This window comes from Argentina silus, assembly GCF_951799395.1.
Source record: "Argentina silus genome assembly, chromosome: 2".
Classification (NCBI taxonomy): domain Eukaryota; kingdom Metazoa; phylum Chordata; class Actinopteri; order Argentiniformes; family Argentinidae; genus Argentina; species Argentina silus.
The window spans coordinates 16,316,707-16,327,797 of NC_139656.1; the positions used below are offsets into that span (position 1 = coordinate 16,316,707).

At 40.6% G+C, this 11,091-nt stretch overlaps 1 protein-coding gene across 1 annotated transcript; it reads right to left on the reverse strand.

Moving 5' to 3' along the window:
* Positions 1-212: 212 nt before the first annotated feature.
* On the reverse strand, positions 213-10,810 carry arhgap1 (Rho GTPase activating protein 1). The gene is made up of 13 exons (XM_083696145.1): positions 10,719-10,810; positions 8,893-9,091; positions 7,626-7,721; positions 6,418-6,505; positions 6,134-6,265; positions 5,696-5,782; positions 3,947-4,045; positions 3,673-3,780; positions 3,405-3,481; positions 3,190-3,267; positions 2,930-3,058; positions 2,185-2,288; positions 213-1,952 (listed from the first exon to the last, which is right to left on the reverse strand). The coding sequence occupies exons 2-13, from the start codon at positions 9,029-9,031 to the stop codon at positions 1,782-1,784; spliced, it is 1,308 nt and encodes a 435-aa protein (XP_083552271.1). The 5' UTR covers positions 9,032-9,091; positions 10,719-10,810; the 3' UTR covers positions 213-1,781.
* Between the last annotated feature and the right edge of the window lie 281 nt (positions 10,811-11,091).

Sequence of the window (11,091 nt, forward strand, 5' to 3'; positions counted from 1 at the left end):
CCTTTCACACAGATGACAAGTGGAGGAGTTGGTCATTAATTTGCCTGTTCATTTCAATAAGGCACACAGACACAAGGGGGGTCGCAAAGGTTCTACTAAGCCACTGATCAGCATGTCAATACTAATATATTGACATGACTAGGAAGTTTCAATACACAGTAAACAATAGTTAGTTGAATAATAGGCAAACACTTTCAAGTACAACATAACTCTTGCTTATTCAGTCTCAACTTTAGCACTATTGTTCAGGATATGTTCTTTACAAAGTCAATGTTATTCTGGATTACAGAGCTCAGGAGTAACCCCCATTTGGCCATTGCAATAATAATAATTAAAAAAAAGAACTGGATGAAAATGTTATCAAATAACAATAAATGATTGGATCCATCCAAAATCATTGGATGGAAATATCATCAATACAAATAAATCATTGGATCAATAATACAAAATATTGGATGGAAATATCTTGAAGTGTTCTCCAATGCAACCCTAATTCTTTGGTTGAGTTGAACTTGGAACTAAACAAAAGTGACAGACACCAAACAAAATGGACAAAATAAGGCTTAGGAACAACAACACACTCTAAACAGTTAAGCTACACAAAAGAAGGAACAGAAATACAATATGGCCCAACAGCCCCCTGCGTCTGGAAGTGCACAGCATGTCAATCAATCCATGATTAGGAGTTCTTAGGAGCCCCCTATTGGCTTTAAGGCTTCATAAAAGACTAGTCACTTTAGCCATTGAATGAGGTCTTTCTAGCCGGACAGTGATTTTCAATGACTAACTGAATTGGAACTGTTATTAGTGTAGTTATAAATATGATCATGAAATCACTGTCCTGTATTGAAAAAGGTTATCAGACATAATAATATGAAATGTAGAAGTTACATGAATAGATTTTTATAACTGACCTGTACTATGATCTAAAATGAGGAGCATGTGGATTTAATAGATCAGAAAATAGAAGCAAAAGCTCACTGAAAGTTTGAAAGGGTAGATAATGTACTGTAAGTTGAGTAAACATTTAAAATGTAAGGCGATATGTTACAAACATATAAACAACCATAATACACATACTCTTACGATTTTATTTTAGTGCTATAGGTCTCTGTAGCTTTAAACATAACCATCATTTTAAAACATTGTGTGCCAAAATATAAATTCCTGGTAGAATTTAGACCTCTCTAAGTGTCAACTAGAATACACTGGTTCACCAACTCCCACGCTCATTTTTGAAATTCCTAAATGAATTGTGCCAATGCAGATATGATTTGGAATTCAATTCAAATTGAACATCCAGCAAGCAATTTATGAATGAGTATAAAATCTTGCACCCCACAAACATTTACAAACATAAATGTTCGGTACCATCAAAATTAATCTGTGTGAAACTTTGATATGATTTAAATCAACAGCAGAGGTGGACTGGTATATTAAAGATTGTCCAAATTATTTTTTTTAAGTACCAAATAGTGTACACTCTCTATTGTTGACTTTTTTTCCTGAGTGATATCAGGAGGAGACATTAAAGCCTTCTTCATACCTGACTTTTGGGCATCCTCTATGGTTTGTCTCCCCTATCTCTCTCTTTCTTTCTGTGTCCACAGTCACAATACACTCATGCATTTGGCAAGAAGACTACTGGGAGCACTGGGAGAGATACAGTTACAAGTACACTGTACTAGACCAACACAGAGACGGGGTCAGAGACAGGAGGATGGGGTTTGAACACCGAATGGGGCTATTGTTTTAGACAGCTGTAGGGAGGGAGGTGTCTTTTAGGGGGAGAAGACCATGTAGTGTTGGTCCAGCAGGGTTCTGGTGAAGTTATTGATGGGGCCGATGGCGCTGAGTGTCATGGCAGCGTCTTGTCCCCATAGCAGGTTGGGTCCGAATACCACAGCCAGGTTGGCATTGTTCATCTTGTTTATCTCGCTCTGTGCTGACACCTGCAAGGACAAGCATGCTTGTTTGTGGTGTTATCAATAACGACACCAACAAATCACTGGTGAATTTACGATAAGTACAAGTTGGTGTTGGATGTCATGACTGCTAAGTTCTAAGATGATTGCATATTTTGTACAAAATCATAGAAATCAGGCATTCTACAACTATAGATTAGCATGTTTGGCTAGCTTCCCGATATATACATGATGTACTAAAACATGCCAGCTGCCGTACCTGCCCCAGGAACTCAATGAGGAACTTCAGGGAAGCGTAGTTCTCCTCTGGCAGGGTTGCCAGCATGTTCCGGATCGCTTGCACCTGGGAGCTGCTGTCAACATCTGAGGACCACACATAGTGTTGCAGTGAGCATAAACAACACATACATACTGTAACGAACGGCGGGGTAGAGTAGCTTGCCTTAAGCGGGTATCGAACTCGCAACCTTCCGCTTACAAACCGGCCGCGCTAGCCACAACACCAAGAGAGTTAACTCCCTTGGCGGAGCTGCTAACGGGCCTTACACAGGGTCGTTACACTATCCCCTCCGTTCGGGAGAGCGTGCCCTCACGCTTCACTATACAAGTCTCTCACGTGGACACGCCTCTCCGATGGCCTCACGGGCGCCATCCCACTCCTGACACCAATGTAACGAACGGCGGGGTAGAGTAGCTTGCCTTAAGCGGGTATCGAACTCGCAACCTTCCGCTTACAAACCGGCCGCGCTAGCCACAACACCAAGAGAGTTAACTCCCTTGGCGGAGCTGCTAACGGGCCTTACACAGGGTCGTTACAATACTAATAATTATGTGTTTTTACAAGGCCATGAAAGAAAAAATTAAAACAATAAAAAACTAAACCTTCTGTGGGTAATACAGAAAAAAGACAAAAACAGATTTCCCAAAAATACAATTAAGCATATCTTTGACTTCATTGTGGCATTTCAGTGAATAGCCGGTAGTGATGTGTGTCTCAGACTTACTGTGGAAGTTGACAATGTCATTGTAGAGCTGGTATGTGAGGAGGGGCTCTGGCAGTTCTCTCAGGAATGTCTTGAGGATTACAGCTGCCAGGTGAATGTCCTCCATCTGGGAAAAGCTCACCTCCTCGCCTACACACACACAATCATTTATCTACATTTTCTGATCACACCAATCCACAATGGTAGTAGTAAATAAATCATGGAAACATTATCAACTGTTATATTTGGAAATGAAGAAACAATGGGTGCAAATCATTCACCTGAGTTATATTTGTGTTGAATGTCCTTGACAAGGGTCACATTGGCTGACCGCCTGAATATACCTTCGATTTCAAGACCTAAAGCAGGACAGAGAGTGGGCAGTTGTGCTCAGAGCCTTATGTAAAACAGGATCAAAGAAGAAGAATGAAGGAGAACAATCCTTATTTTCATGAATACCTCATTGTTATTATGCAACAGTGCTGCTGCTGCTTACCCTGTTCTAAGAGGAAGGTGACTGTATCTCGCATCACAACTGGGACTGGCTCCTGGTCAGAACTCCTCTGTCTCAGTCTATACAGTATATACAGGAGAATAATGCCTTACAAGGTATGGCGTAATAGACCTAATAAATACATCAATAAATAAAACTAATAAATAAGATTATTAACAATACAATCAATCAATCGGATTGACAAAGAAACCTATATAGGAATAGCCCTAATGATAAAACAATAAACCCTAGACTCCACCCAGCAACCTACATTGCCAAGGGAATTCCAAACTGTTGATGAGGCAGAGGTGGACTGCGAGGGGGGGACATCGAGGCCTGAACGGATGGCTTCAGTGACGCTCTGATCTTGTCGTCATAGCTGAGGATAAAGGGGACAGAGAACACTGAGCAAACCACTCTTTGGAGATTATATCACAATATAATCTAGAACGGTTAGATACGACATCATGAAAAATCTACCATACCACTGCAACATTCTTCAAGTGTTTAGACAGTCACACTTGAAGTGTGAGAAATGTTCTTACTCTTGCACACAGGTGGGTATCACCAGCTGATCACACTTCACTATGTCCTCCAATTCACTCAGGTAGTTGATGTAGTTGATCTTTCGTCCAAACTTGAAGCTGGGAAAGAAAGCATTCATCATAGGATAGGATAACATAGAAAACCAAGAAGAGGATATCAATTTGACATGCCATTTATTTTCCAGTTCATCAATGGAAGAGAAGGCAAAAAACTTGTCAGCTCAGCTGTGCTCAAATATACAGTGCGCTCCATACATATTGGAAAGAGGAAGCATTTTGTCTTCTTTTAGCTATATACTCCAATCGTCTGGATCTGAAATCAAACAATTTATATGGGGTCAAAGTATGGATTCCAGGCTTTAATTTAATCTTTAAAAAAAAATGTTTCACCATTAATAAATGCTGTACTTTCTAAACATACTTCCCGTATTTCAGGGCTGAAAAAATATTGGAAAGAAAAAACATACGTCCAAATAAAGTACTCATGTTTAGTACTTGATCGACAATCCGCAGACTTGGGCAATAACTGCCTGAAGTCTGCGACCTATTGACCCCCATTTGAGGTCTTTTTGTCTAAAATCTTGGGAATGAAATGCATGTTCAATTGGATTTAACTCTGAAGATTGATTTGGCAAGTCAGAACTTTCCGCTTTTTGGCCCTGAAAAACTCCCTAGTTGCTATTTCAGTATGTTTGGGGTCATTGTCTTATTGTAAGATGAAGCGCCATGCAATGAATTTGGAGGCATTTGCTTGTACTCAAGCAGACAAGATGAGCAGCAACATCATCATCAATTAAGACAAGTTAGCCAGTTCTTGTGGCAACTATGCAAACGCCCAAACCGTAGCACCCCCTCCACCATCTTTCACAGATGAGGTGGTATGCTGTAAATCTTGGGCAGATCCCTTTTTTCTTCAAACTTGCAATCTCTCTGGTACATGCTAATATTTATATTATCTGTCCCACAAGACAAGAGGATTTTCCAGACATTTGCAGACTTTTTAGGTACTTTTTTTTAGCAAACTGTAACTTGACGATTCTTTTTGAGGATAAGTAGTGGTTTGCACCTTTGCACCCTCTGACACATTGACGCCTACCTCCTGGAGAGTGTTCCTGATCTGTGGGTCGTTGGCAGTTGTTTGGTCTTAAGTATGATGAGCATTTTTTGGTCATCCTCTTCCATAGAAGTCTTCCTTGACCTACCAGCCCGTTTGGGATTGCTGAGCTCACCAGTGATTGCTTTCTTTTTTAATGATGTTACAAACTGTTAATTTTGGGAAGCCTAACATTTTGGCTATGAATTATCTTTTTTCTGCTATTTCAGCCTCATAATAGCTTCCTTGACTTTCATTGGCATCTCTTTGGTCCTCATGTTGACAGACACCAATAGCAGACTCTAAAGGCAAATGCAAAGCCTAGATTCAATATTAGCCTTTGACAGCTCTCTTATGCCTGCACAAATAATGTGACAGAACACATCTGACTAACCAGAAACACCTGTCAAACCAATTTTCCAATATTTCTGGTGCCCTGAAATAGGGGGACTGTGTATAAAAAGGGTTGTAATTTCTAAATGGTGAAACCAATCTGAAAAAAGAAGACATTGAATTAAAGCTGAGAATCTCTACTTTGGTTGGAGTATAGAGCTAAATGAAGACAAAATGCTTCCTCATTCCAATACTTATGGAGGGCACTGTATATCAGTGTGCATTTTGCAGGCTCATCCAACATCACATTGAGATCAGCTAACCTGATAAGTGGCTTGAAGAGGATAAGAAGAGTTTTGATGAACATGGTGGGGTGGACGATGTACAGCGCCTTGATGTTCTTTTTATACCTAAAAGGCAACAGAGCATAAAGTGAGGAAAGTAAAACCAGCAACAGCATTGAATTAGGTTCATTTGTCATTGGATTACACCATAAGTGAAAAAAGAATTCTATGATGTTTAACAGGGTTTAAAGGAAAATCGACTTCCTCTACGCTTCTGTTTTTTTCTGTTTTCCAATTGAATTCAGAACTGAATTGGAGGGAATCTTATCATTCATATGTAAAAGTACACTATCAAGGGCCATATCTAGACAGAGACCACCAATTAAATTAAATACAACACAACGTTATTCATTCCCTCAAAAAATAACTAATAAGTAGACTGATATCTGTCCTGGTTGTAGGGTTGTAGAGACTCACTTGCGGTCAAACTCTCTGTATGCGTCTCTGAGCCAGCTGAGGGACGGCTTGTTCTCACCGGTGAGGCCATGATGGAAGTAGATGAGGGTATAGTCGCTCTCCACATACTGGTCCAGGGTGTGCTTCAGATACCTGTTAGCATATGAAGGAGGAGGAGGAGGAGTTCATCTCATCTCATCACTTACCCAAGTCCCTCTTCATCGCTTACTGTAACAATACTATACTATGAGGGCTATATCAGCAGTGAGAGAAACTTAGCACAAGAAGATGTATTAACCACCAACATCAGTAGCTTGTAGTGGTCCAGCTGGTGGTGAGGGGGCATCCGACATGCGTTGAAGACTATCACCTTCCTGCCAAAGTTATCGTCACCTGAGAGAGAGAGAGAGAGAGAGAGAGAGAGACTGACTATGTTTTCATGCACAATATTTGGCCATTCAGAAGGAATTCATTCTGAATGAACATTCAGAAAGAACTGTATATATGATCACAAATTCAAGTGGCCTTTTGGAGGTAAGTGTTTACTGAATAAAGTTTCTGACTTGCGCAGTAGACTTTTTTTCCGTGCGTCCCATGGCACAAATGGCCAAAATGTTTTTCACATTATTGGCACTGATCGTGTTATCTTGACAACTTGTTCTGCCAATTAGACAGACACAACGACATAATCGTCCCACTCTTGATCAGATCAAGTAAAGACTGGTGGGAAGAATTGTGCTTGAGGAATGGAAGCAGAACTTTCCCACTACACAGTCGTCGGTTACGAAATTGTGCATGATTATGGAAAGTGTAATTGCCAAATGAGAATTTGGAAGCTCCGCCCAGTACCGATACATGCACATTAGAAACTTGGTTATTCTGATTGGGCAAGTAAGCCGAATGAGCGTTTACATGGCTAACATTAGCTAATATTGTCCTATCAAACAGATTATCAAAGGTATAACCCAGCCCTTCGATTCAGGAATACATTTAATTCAGAAGTATTTACATGACAGTGTTTTTCTTTTGAACCCCCCCCCCCCCAAAAAAAAGAAAAGGACAAATCAGTTTTCTTCCTTTCTCTGGCACTGAGAAGCCGATGGCACCTGTTGTTATCGAAGGTTTTACTTTCAATGACTGATCTATAGTTGATTCACTTACTTTAGACAAATGCACTTAGTGTAAATAGCTTTGGATAAAAGTGTCTGCTAAATGACTTAAATGTAAATGTTATGTTTTATTCAGTTTATTTGGACTATTAATGGAATATTAGGCTGCATGTAAACATAGTCAGTGTCAATTGGACTCAAGACTGCATAAGCACACACAGATGCGACATAGTTGCTACACAACTTTTGGTTTGATGCAGCCTTTCATACAGTATTCAATTCCATAAACATTGCACTACGAAACAGTTGCCCATAACCCTGCTTCACACAAAACAATGTATTTGCCTTGTAATGAACAGTGTGAGGCAGATTTGTGTGTTGCTTGTCAGGAACAGGGGCCTTACCTGCCACCTCTACGATCTGATGCCTGGCAATATCATAATACGGGTGGTCCCAGGTCAGGTGTGAACCCTCCCCCAACCGCCTGGCAATGTCTGTCTCTGTGGGAACAAGAATGACAACACATTCAAGCATGTTTTATGTATACACTCATACACTAGAAGATAGATGGAGTAGCCTAGTATTTCTAATCATATTCTTCATGATATCTCATGTCATTACAGGGAAATAGTAGCTGATATTATGCAACAGCAAAACCATTGCATATTATGAAAACTGATTAAAGCTAATCAACCAAATAAGATAACACCAACCTTATCAAATAAAATGGAAAGTTAAAACTTAAAATGATAAATGGTCTTGATTAATAATGCAGACTGTGTTCACTCTCCTTTGGGGCATACTGCATATTGGCATATCAAGGGCTATGGATGGGACATTGTATTCTACGAGCTGCTCCACACTTCAGAGAAAGACACCTGCAGTGTGTAGTGCTCTGTCAGCCACTATCTGCAGGCAGGGACAGGCTGAGTAAAGCAATGTCCTTACCACAGAGTTAGTCACCAACATAGAAGTAGCCTGAGCCCTGAGGCAGGGTGAGACATAAGCGTAGGCTTCATTTGGTCTTGATTTAAACCCCAGCTCCCTTCTCTAAAGCTCTCTTCTTGTCTATTTCCTATGATAATTCTCATCATAAATTCTAAAAAGCGAGCTACTGTAAAATGCATCTAGTACCCTATTATGCACAAATGATGTCAACAGCACCCTCAACCCTCCCACCCATCCCCCTCTGACTCCAATCAGCCAGGGGCTTGATCTGCTATGAAACAGAAATCAACCAGAAGCTTCTCTGTGGCTGTGGCTACACTGACTTATAAATATAGAATGCATAGCTAATTTATGCACATTGAATCAGAGGGCCTATGAGCAACCGAGTTGTAATAATATGACACACGAGTACCCTAATAAAAGCTGACTGTATTAGGCTGTGAAGAGAGATCATTTTTCCTCAGAGGTCTTCTCCAAGAACACTAGATTATTCAATTGATCCTATTCTAATCCACATTGGATTTTTTTTTGTGATTAGTTTTACCTACAACAGACTGATTGTAACATAGGCCATATATGCGGTAATATATCATACTGCAATGATTGACATTACTGCATCTGACAACAGGGAGAGAGAGAGGGAGAGGGAGAGAGAGAGAGAGAGAGAGAGAGAGAGAGAGAGAGAGAGAGAAGATCCTACTCCCTCTTTTAACTGGTTCTTACCAGACTTGCTTATTGGTGACACATCTGGGGGCCACTGCTTGTCCTCCAACGGAGACAGTTTGAGCTGGTCTAGGGCATTGCTGGGGGGGTCGTCTCCCCCAAGGTCATCCTGGAGGTCAACCAGAAGGTCTGAGGACATGGTGCTGCTGCGGTGGGAGACCACACGGATATAAGTCTTGTCAGGTGATCAGCCAGGCTCCTGTCATACAGAAAGGGCTTCAATCAACAGTCAGAACATTCCGATTGTGCTGAATGCATTAAAAGGAGCAGCCCATTATCTATCAACAGTTTCACTTCAAAATCTTTTTTCAGTATCTGCTAAATCTTCAAAAAGCAGCTACCAGTAAATTGTCTGACTCTGGATAGATGTAGGCATATGTTGACAATAATAACACTAGATCTGCCTTTGCTCTGGACTATACCTTGTGCTTTCTTATTCCCTAATCTTATCTCTGCTTTGTGGTTTGATCTCACTGCTGTGAAACAACTCACCCTGTGCATAATCCATGCAATCATCAAGCTACTGATGAGTCATAACAAGTCTTCAAGTGTGAAGTGCTACTCCGATGGATAATACAATGCAAGCATGAAAAATCGAGAGAACAACCATTATCTGGTCCCAAGCTATATGTACTATGGACTAAACACTGTTCAAACATCATCTGCAACAGGGTTAAATGAAATAAGAGAGTACAATTCTGTGCAACAATAATGCAGAGCTCTTGTCTCAATTGTAGGGTGGTTGGTGGATACTCACCACATAGGCCTAGGTGGCATAAACTAGAATACAACTGCAAGGTCATTCCATGTGAAAAATAAAAAATACCCATATCCAAATATCCTTTGAAGGAAACATCTTTGAAACACATACCCACGCGCATGGAATGATCCAATAATACCGTACACTCTCTCTCTCAACACTCCTGGGGGCGTGAAGCTGTGCTAAACCCATTCTTCTCTTCATTTTGCTGCAAGGCTCAAATACATTTCTCTCCGTCTCTGAGATGTTATCTGTTCTGACATTTTGTTTCTGTAAATATCACAACTGGAGAAACACATTACTGCATGAGCAGTCCACGTGATGAAAACTGGATTCAGGCACAGTCACTCTAATTTTAACACAAATGCTTAATTAGGTCAGCATTTCATTTAGCCTAAGGAAATACTGTGCAGTGTGGTCAAGCCTATCCAGACTAGAGCGCTAATTCAGCAATCATGGGCGGAGAAGGAAGCTTGGGGGAGAGATTCCTCATTTGAAACCATAGATCATTTTTACCATAGATTATCATTCCGTTTGAAACACACATGAATAACTGTAAGGTTACAGAACAATTGCTAACAAGACAAACCAGGCGTTTTCCAAGGATTGTCAGACAAATAGGCCTTCTTATTTGTATTTTCATTAACCAGGAAACGTTGTCTAGAATGCATGCACTCAACAGTAATTAGTAGCCAGTACATGCTAGCTAAGATATCAAGCTTAAAATTGATAGCTCGGAGAGAAGATACTTAGTTGGCTAGCTAACGTTAACTAGCTAGCTACCTAACTAAATTCGGACTCGCTTAGCTAGATAGCTTTACCTACCGCGATTTTCATTGAATCAACATACTTACTCAGTACATTGCCAACATGTACATTACTTGCAGCGGTTGTAATCTAGCACAAACATGCTATCAAAGTTTGATCGTAAATCCGCCTATTAGCAAACTAGCCACTACTGCTACAACCTAATTAATCAAATGTATCTTCATTTGGTCCTAAACTACCACACAAAGAACATAATTGAATTTAAACACAGATAACATGGAATAGGTTGACGATTTACCGTATGATCTGTGAAACCGATCCAAATAAAGGATTTGACGGGTTAGTTCGTTCTTCTGGCTGTTGTTGACAGCTGCAGTGGTGCTGCTATTCTGAAAGCACAAACATCCGGGTTTGGTCAGCGGATGAAGTCTTGAAGCTCCTTGGCTCTCCTTGGCTACCGCTCGGTAGCGAGGCAAAGGTGGGGAGGTGCTTGGTGGAAATTCTACCTTTCCCAAAGGAATAGGCTAGTGGAGCGGCTACAGGCCACATTTTGAAGAAATCGTGCCACATAAAAATGTTTGCAGGAGTGTAGAGAACACAAACATGACAAAAGTGTGCCAATTATGTCTGCCCCTAAAATGGTTGGCAGAAATGTGACAGAAAAGTAATCA

What these genes read in the sequence shown, in the direction of transcription:
- arhgap1 (XM_083696145.1), bottom strand. Translation starts at nt 9,031, where the DNA reads ATGTCCTCAGACCTTCTGGTTGACCTCCAGGATGACCTTGGGGGAGAC. An exon ending in TCAACACAAATATAACTCAG is followed by an intron (nt 3,059 to 3,189) that starts GTGAATGATTTG and finishes GTGTGTGTGTAG; the next exon opens with GCGAGGAGGTGAGCTTTTCC. An exon ending in TCATTGAGTTCCTGGGGCAG is followed by an intron (nt 1,953 to 2,184) that starts GTACGGCAGCTG and finishes TTGTCCTTGCAG; the next exon opens with GTGTCAGCACAGAGCGAGAT.